This window comes from Arachis ipaensis, chromosome B05 (genome assembly GCF_000816755.2).
Source record: "Arachis ipaensis cultivar K30076 chromosome B05, Araip1.1, whole genome shotgun sequence".
Lineage (NCBI taxonomy): Eukaryota > Viridiplantae > Streptophyta > Magnoliopsida > Fabales > Fabaceae > Arachis > Arachis ipaensis.
In genome coordinates this window covers 1,296,146-1,304,356 of record NC_029789.2, presented here as the reverse complement: position 1 = coordinate 1,304,356, position 8,211 = coordinate 1,296,146, and the positions used below count along the sequence as shown (strand labels likewise).

Below are 8,211 nucleotides of genomic sequence, written 5' to 3'. Positions count from 1 at the left end.
TTATATATAAAAGATTATTTTTTTTATCTTATCTAATTCAGTAATAGTTAGGGTTAGAAATAAGTCAAGAGTTAGCTGATGAGTTAGTTCGAGTCCAACTCATTAATAGCTCGATAAACTAAACTTATAAACTGGTGAATTGAATTTGAGCTTTGAATTAAGCTCATAAATTAAATAAGTCGAATTTGAGCTTGGATAAGCTCAATTTATTAATTCATGAACTAGCTCGATTATATATATAATATTAAAAATATAGATTAAATATATAAATATAATAAAAAATTTATAATTGATAGATAGACAATATATAAAATTTATTTTGTAATATTTTTCAATATATATAAGTTATAATTTATTGATAAAGAATTATAGATTATGTTCAAATTTTTGAACCAATTCGTGAGTTCGAGCCAGCTCGTGAACTTTCGTTGAACTAAGATTGAGTTTACGAAATAGGTTCGATTTTTAATGAGTCGAATCGTAATTTAATTTTCGTGAGTCGAGCCGAACTTAGCTCAGATCGGCTCACTTTTAACCTAGTAATAGTTGAAGTATAAATACTAATAGAGAAAGTTTAGGGGTCAACACTTTTATTAAAATATGGCTATCACTTAACCAGTAAAAGAGTAATGAGTAATCCCACATTATTAGATAAAATCTCACATCATTAAAAACTTCAATAATAACTATTTAATGACTACAAATCTCAAAACTCTCTGCTTCTCTATCACTCCCATACTAATAATATGATATCTCATTCAATTATATAGCTTATATCCCATTTATACACATAACAAAAGTCAACAAAGTTTCTTTTCCTATACCAAAATAGTTTAACTAGATAATTAATTATTTTTACGGTAAAAGAGGCACCACTTTATATTTTCCTTTACTTTTGGTTACAACTTACAAGTGCGCTTACCTTTACTGTCCAAAGTAAGAATGACGGTAGCTTTTTATTCACCACCCCTCCACCAACTGCTAATATTATAGATACGATATAATTAAGATTTCGATGGCAGCTTTGTCTTGCTAGAATCAGCAACGTTCTGGTTAAAAAAAGAATTACATTACTTCATACTAAACCCTTGAATTATGAATTCAACAAACCTCTAAGAAGACGACATAGTGATAGTGACCCGTTGCATAAACAACTGCGGAAGCTTCTAGTTCATTAGGAAGAAATGATTAAATATTGTAGGAACATTAACAATGATTTCGTAAAAGGTAAAATAAACATATTAATTAAGTAATTATTTTCCAAATCATTTTTTAATATAAGTCTATATAATATTTTTTTTTGTATTATTACTATACATTTTTCTTCTTCTTCTTTTTCTTCATCTTCTTCCTTATTTTTCTATTTTGTTATCAGTCGTCACCAACATCACCACCTCCCCCTCCTTCTCTTTCTCCCTTTTTTTTTATTGGAATTTCTTTTCCTCCTTCCTTTTTCTCCTTCTCCTCCATCATCAGTTATCTCGTTGTTAAAAATAATGAATAATTCAAGTTTAGATTGTCAATTCTCAATTGAACCAAAACAAAATTGATTATTGTTTTGAATCCAATCAAGTGGCTGGGATGTGGTTCGATTCTAGTTAATTTTTTTGTTAGTAGTTTATGATTCTATAGGTGAATAATGTTTTATCGGTGATGGTTTGAATTGAATGTAATATAAAAATTTTGCATTAAAGAATATATTTTTTGTATCTGCAGCAAATTTGGGTGTAACACGAAAATATTTAGGTGTAACATGAAGATATTTGAGTGTATTGTTTAAGAATTTTCAGTGTATGTGTGCTGATAAGTTCTACATAATTCAAAACTCTTCTTCTTCTTCTTTTTCATCATCATCATCATCATCTTTTTTTTCTTATTCATCTTTTTTTTCTTGTTTTATCATCTCAAGATTCTTCTTATTTTACTCTTTTAATAAGAAAAAAAAATCAAATAAAGAAGAAGTAGAAACACATAATGCTACAAAATTACTTGGAAGATGATGAACTTACATTCATTTAACTAAAAAGAAAAAAAATAAAAAAAAAGAAGAAAAAAATACAGCATTAGAGGAAACATTTTCTATATTTGCAGTAAATTTGGATTTAACACGAAGATATTTGAGTGTATTATTTAAGAATTTTCGATGTATGTGTGCTGATAAATTTTGCATAATTTAAAACTCTTTCTCTTCCTCCTCCTCATCTTTTGTTGCTTTTTCTTATTTTCTTCATCATTATCACCATCTTCTTCTTTTTCTTATTCATCTTTTTCTTTTTAATTTATCTTCTCAAATTTCTTCTTGTATAACAAGAATAAAAAACAAAAAAATCACGCAAAGAAGAAGAAGAAACACATAATGCTGCAAAATTACTTGAAAGATGATGAATTTACATTCATTCAACTAAAAGAAAGAAAGAAATAAGGAAAAAAAGAAGAAGAAGAAAATGCAACATTAGAGAAAATATTTTTATGTATTTGCAACAAATGTCTGTGTAACACGAAGATATTCGAGCGTATTGTTTAAGAATTTTCGATGTATGTGTGCTGATAAGTTCTGTATAATTCAGAACTCTCCCTCTTCCTCCTCCTCATCTTCTACGACTTCTTCTTTTTCATCTTCTTATTTCATATTCTCATAATTCTTTTTAGGAGAAAAAAATCAAACAAAAAAATACATAATGTTACAAAATCAATAGAAAGAAGAGGAGGGAAAATAATGCAGCAACAACAACAGTAATAAAAAGAACAACGATCAAGATGAAACACGTAGAAAAAAAAAGAGGAGAAACACAAAAAAGAAAGAAAAGAAGGAAGAGAAAGAGGAACGCGGAATACAAAGAGAACAACGTGATTTCATGCGCGCATTATATAAGTGACTTATATGACTTGTATGTCAAAAAGACTTCTAACTCTTAATTAAGAGGAACAAAATGAGATTTTAATTATATTCAAATGATATATATATTTCAATGATAAAAATTATAAATTTAATAGGTAATTAGATTTTCATTTTCTTATTTTATTCATTTTTTTTGAAACTACTCACAAAAATATTTTTGGTTGGAGTATTTTATCTTTCCAACCTTGATGATAAATAAGAACTTGCTAACTTCTTTAGCCGCAATATTACGTTAGAAAAGAGATACCTACAAGAACACTCGGACACTTAAATTAACTTATGTATTTTGTAGTTATAGAGATCAAACTTACCTTCTTCAGTTCGTTTGTCGTGTTTATAGTAGTTTTTCTTCTTTTACTAAACAAATGTTTTCTTTTCATTATTTACAAAATAGAGTGTAATCTCTCATCGTTTATTTTATAGATAAGACCAAGAGAAAATATGAAAGAGAAAACATTCAAGAGTAAGAAATTATACTTTACCCTCTCAAATAAAATCCAAAATTTAGTGAATCCAAATTCTGTATCTGTTACCCTTATTTAAAGTAATATTTTTGAAACTATTTTCAAATGCTCATTACGATGACTAAAGAATCTCGAGAATCTAAAATTCCTATATGTTTGTTTCATTGTCTCTTTATCTAATAATCTCGAGCTTAGTCCAGAGCAGTCTTCATATAAAAATATGATAGATAAGATATCGACATATATTATATTAAACAATTTACTTAAATATGTTTAACGATCTAATGATTCTTAAGTATTATTTTTATATGTTTCATGTGAGTAGTCAGTTTCTTGTAACTAAACTTCTAACCGAGATTATATAGTTATGAACAAAACGGTGATGACAATTTGTGAGACCATGGATGGCAATTTGTCAGAATGGGAGACCGTTTTGCCAGAACGGAAATGGCAAATTGTGTTTATGTGATCAAAGGGAACTGAAACTCCCACTTTGCTCTCTTGTTCACACATTGGAGAAGATAAAGATACAATCTTCACAGCCGACAGTGTTTTGGGACAAATGCACACAACACTGAACTAGAGCACCATAAGGAGCTATTTTTGGAACCTAAAGGCGGTGTCTTCATGGACAGAAGCAGAGAGCAAAAGCAGGACAGGAAACACAGAAAGAACAAATCAAATCAATTGCCTCTTTCTGTGTTCTAAACACACCCTGAGAGAAGGAGGACAGATGCCATCTTAGATACAATTTAGCAACAAAGATCAATCAAATTAACAACTTTTTTTTTTTGTAAAGAAAAACTATCAGACGGCTCAAGAGGAAATGTTCGGCCCACATGACAATAGCCCAATTCATCCTCATGGGCGATGAAAATGTGGTTTTAATAAGAGTGACAATTGAGACCCAAAATGTATAAACAATTGGGACGAGAAATATCAACCAAGGAAAAAAAAAGGAACCAACAGAACACCCAAATTAAAAAAAAACCTGGAGAGTCATTTCCCAAAAAAATTCAGAGAGGCGAACCAAATTGCTGTCGGCCTTGCAAACCTTATTCTTGACTCTAGATTGGACGCCGAGATCTTTGACACTCCTCCAGTGCCATATCCCTGAAAATGCTTGCTGATAGTAGTGGGGTGATAAAAGAGAAGCTAGTAATATGTACACTATTGAATAGCAGCGAAGCGCGGATTAGTGTACGCTATTATGCTTGATATATGTAAGTATTCCAAAACACCATAAAAAATAGTGCTCCGTTTTCCCAGTTTAGCAGAAACAAGCTACTTCACACCTACGAAATTCAGTTCATCTTTTAGAAGAAAAAATTAAACAATTGCAAATTTGTCCAAGAAAAACAATTCTCCATGCAGTTCCAATGGAAGAAAACGGTGGTGGTAAATCATATGGAAACAGTTTGCAGGGAAGTTTTCAACGTAGTATCCTAGTAGGTATATATACATACACAAGAAGCAAATCAAAGGATCAAACCCTGAGCAGGGGCAGGCTTGGAAGAGTGATGTTCACTTGCTGCCGAACCAGCTTTTGGGGACTCAGAAAGGACTTGCGCATACTGATCTTCCACTTGTCGCTTTTGTTGCTCTTCTGCGCTAACTACTTTCTCTTTCGTCTTCTGTCCTACATCCTCAGCCGCCTTAGAAACCCTGTTGAAAGCACCTGTTACCCAGGAGGCACCAGTAAGTATATAGCGATTCTTCATCAAGGCAGAACCAGCAGTACTGACTTTTTGCTCTGCAGCTGCAAATGCCGATTTGGTCTTCTCTGAAACCTGGAACTTTTGGTCAACCTCTCGAACTCTACCACTTACAGCTGAAGCACCAGCAGTTATTTTCTCACTGAACCCAATTTTCTGATCAATAGATGCAACTTTTGCTGAGGCAGATGAGGTTAATTGGTGCTTCTCATCAAAATTCTTTGCTTTGTTGACAGCATCCTTCCCTAAGATAAAGCCCTTGGCCAGCATGCTTGAAACCACATCCTCTGCCTTCCTTAAAGCAGAATCAGCACCACCGGGAGCTTGACTTTCGTTTGGCTGCAAAATGACACAAAAGGTTGATACGGCAAGATTCCAGCAGCCTAATTACTGATATAATAAAAAATAGACAGTACCACATCAAGACTTACAGCTGATGCAAAGGCAGCAGGTGGAAGTTTGTAATCTGGATCTGGAGTTATTGTAACCGACAAATCAACTATAGTTGCTCCCTGACATGTGAAATTATGTTAAATTTAGTTATAAATTATTCTTCAACTTAATAAAATTCTTCTTTTATTAGAAATAAAAGTTTTAAATTGCATAGAAGGTTATGAACAATGTTATGATCTCAATATCCAAACAAAATGATACAAACACAATCATGAACATGTTTCATATCCCAACTAACAGGCTGCTACAAACTATAACTGTAGAGGTCAATATTTGAGATTCCAGACAGAAGACTGATAATAGATGGCAAAGCATGCAGCTGAAGATAAGATTACCCTTGGTAAATTTTGTCAAACCTGCCTGCCGCTTTTACGTTTGGTTTTGAAAGATGATTGAAATTACTCAATAACGCAACTAGTAAAATTATATTTCTATCTAAACGAGGGATAAGTCACTGTGCTCGACGGTGGTTGGTGAATACCTCAGTTGTGATAAACAATAAAAAAAAATCTATCTAGAAGAGGGGGGAAAAAGTTAAGCATCCAAAATTAAGCAACATAATAATCAATCCAATATGCATATCCCATAAGTGTCAGCAAGTAAATACTAAAGAATGCAACCCCAGTGAAAATTTATCATGTGGAACTCCATGACAACAACAAATAAACTCTTGGACAGAAATTGCCAATAACAATTAATGAATAAAATATTTTTATTGTTCAATCAGGACAAATTGATTGGATGTTCAATATGCTTTATAATTAAAACAAATCAATTATTGTGCAAATATATATTAAATTACGATAAGCAGATTACCGATAGCAGTACTGCAGTCTCAGCTCCCTGTGCATCCTTGAAGGTAACATAAGCAATTTGGGACCGTTCATCATGACTGCATCAATATATAAATTTATAATTGGTACCAAACATTTTAGAAATGAAAGCAAACAAAAAAGCTAAACACAGCAACTGACCTCCGAAGCTCAACATATTCAATGTCACCAGAAAAAGAAAAGAACTCCTTAATGTCTCGATCAGTAGCTCCCAAGGAAACGTTACTGACCTTAACAGTCTTTATCTGAAAGAGATTAAAAAAGTAATAACATAAAAATATTAATGCTATGTTTTATCAAATAAATAAATAATAACGGTATAAAACCTTGGGCAAGTGCAACGATTTTCCAAAATATCACACTAGTTACTTCTTACTAAAGGTATTTCCCCTTATAAACTTGATTTGTATTTTAATGATCCCATGTCAGCAGAAAGACAATAGGCTAAGTGATTCTGAATTTCAAAAAAAAAAAAAAATACTCAATAGTTTGAGAAATTAACAAATATAATTGAAAGAAATCACTGAATGACAGTAGAGGTTGAATATTCATATGTACATATGTTTTGCTAACAATGTTAAAATAAAGGTCAGCATCTGCAGAATATTTTTTATACTTATTATATATTATTCATTACAAGTTAGGAAGAAAAATATGGATTCCACATCTAATTCAGATGATCTTCCATTCAATTTTCTTGGACAAATCAACCAATTTTTATGAGAGGAAACACCAGTATTGCCTAACGCTATTCAAGCACAATTCAATACGGATCTCTATTCAGAAATCACTCAACCTGTGTTGCTTTCAGATGGTCACAAGCATCTCATATAGTTGTCAAAATTTAGATGTGGAGAACCAACCGGGGACTCTCCCATCATGCATTCACATAACTCAAGTGGCAATCCAAACAAAATGCAAAATATAAAACTCAAATTTCACAAGTTTACACTGAAAATGGAAAGAAACATCCATAGCGGTTTAAGACAGTTCTTAAGTCCATTGACTAAAAAGCTGTAAGCAAAGATACACTCGGAATGTTTTATTTGGTACAGAACTTTCGAGTATCAATAACGAAACGAGATTCAGAGCCTTAAAGACACGCTCTAGAACTACACCAAATCGTGTATCATAACAGTTACAAGTCCCTAACTCAGTAATTCAATATACCTACATACCTAAAACAACACATGCTAAGCAAACAAATCCTAATTAAGCAAAATACATTGACTAAACAATCAAATATTGCAAGGCATATGAAATATTCGCAGTATCCGTATCCGATTAACTAAGATCTTCAGATATCTCGCAACAAGAATAAAATTAGTAGAAAAACGAATGAGAACGAAATAGTAGACGTTGGGAGAATGCAACGAGAAGTCGAGAACTCACCGACGACATCGGAAATGATCCGGCAGAGATCTCCGGTGACGGAAAAAAGGAAAATGAGTTTGTTGTCGGCGGAGCAAAGTGCGTGTTGCTGGTGAAGTGCGAGGGGGTCAATGGAGGAGATAGGAGAAGTTGCAGTTGCAGAGAGAGAGAGATTTTAAGAGGGATTTAGAGAGCGCACGTGCGGAGGAAATGGGAGGCACGTGCGAGCGACGTGGGTCTGAAGTTTTTTGCACGAAACTGATGAAAGCCACTAATCCGCGTGAATGAACGACCAGTCCCGACACGGGGTTGGACCGTCGAGGACGGGTCAGAACCAAATACACGTTACTCATTATATAAATCATTTCTTAACCCCAAAGAATATGGACTTTGACAAAATAAGGAGTATTTTGCTTTTTTATTAATTAAATACATTTTAATTTTTTATTTTATTTTATATACTTAGTTGAGTTTAA

General features: G+C 32.5%; 1 protein-coding gene and 1 long non-coding RNA gene across 2 annotated transcripts; both read right to left on the bottom strand.

Annotated features, from left to right (window-relative positions):
• On the bottom strand, window positions 3,579-4,384 carry LOC110271681. Its single transcript, XR_002362247.1, has 2 exons — window positions 4,355-4,384; window positions 3,579-4,078 (listed from the first exon to the last, which is right to left on the bottom strand). It is a non-coding gene; the product is annotated as an uncharacterized LOC110271681 (long non-coding RNA).
• Window positions 4,388-8,013, bottom strand: LOC107642345 (binding partner of ACD11 1). The gene is made up of 5 exons (XM_016345670.2): window positions 7,757-8,013; window positions 6,506-6,609; window positions 6,348-6,423; window positions 5,510-5,590; window positions 4,388-5,417 (listed from the first exon to the last, which is right to left on the bottom strand). Exons 1-5 carry the CDS (start codon window positions 7,763-7,765, stop codon window positions 4,842-4,844), a joined length of 846 nt encoding a protein of 281 aa, XP_016201156.1. The 5' UTR covers window positions 7,766-8,013; the 3' UTR covers window positions 4,388-4,841.

Bases quoted from the DNA above. Each gene is read 5' to 3' on its own strand.
- LOC107642345 (XM_016345670.2), bottom strand. The intron at 5,591-6,347 runs GTAATCTGCTTA...TTCACATGTCAG, and splicing joins AGACTGCAGTACTGCTATCG to GGAGCAACTATAGTTGATTT. The intron at 5,418-5,509 runs GTAAGTCTTGAT...GTCATTTTGCAG, and splicing joins CTGCTGCCTTTGCATCAGCT to CCAAACGAAAGTCAAGCTCC.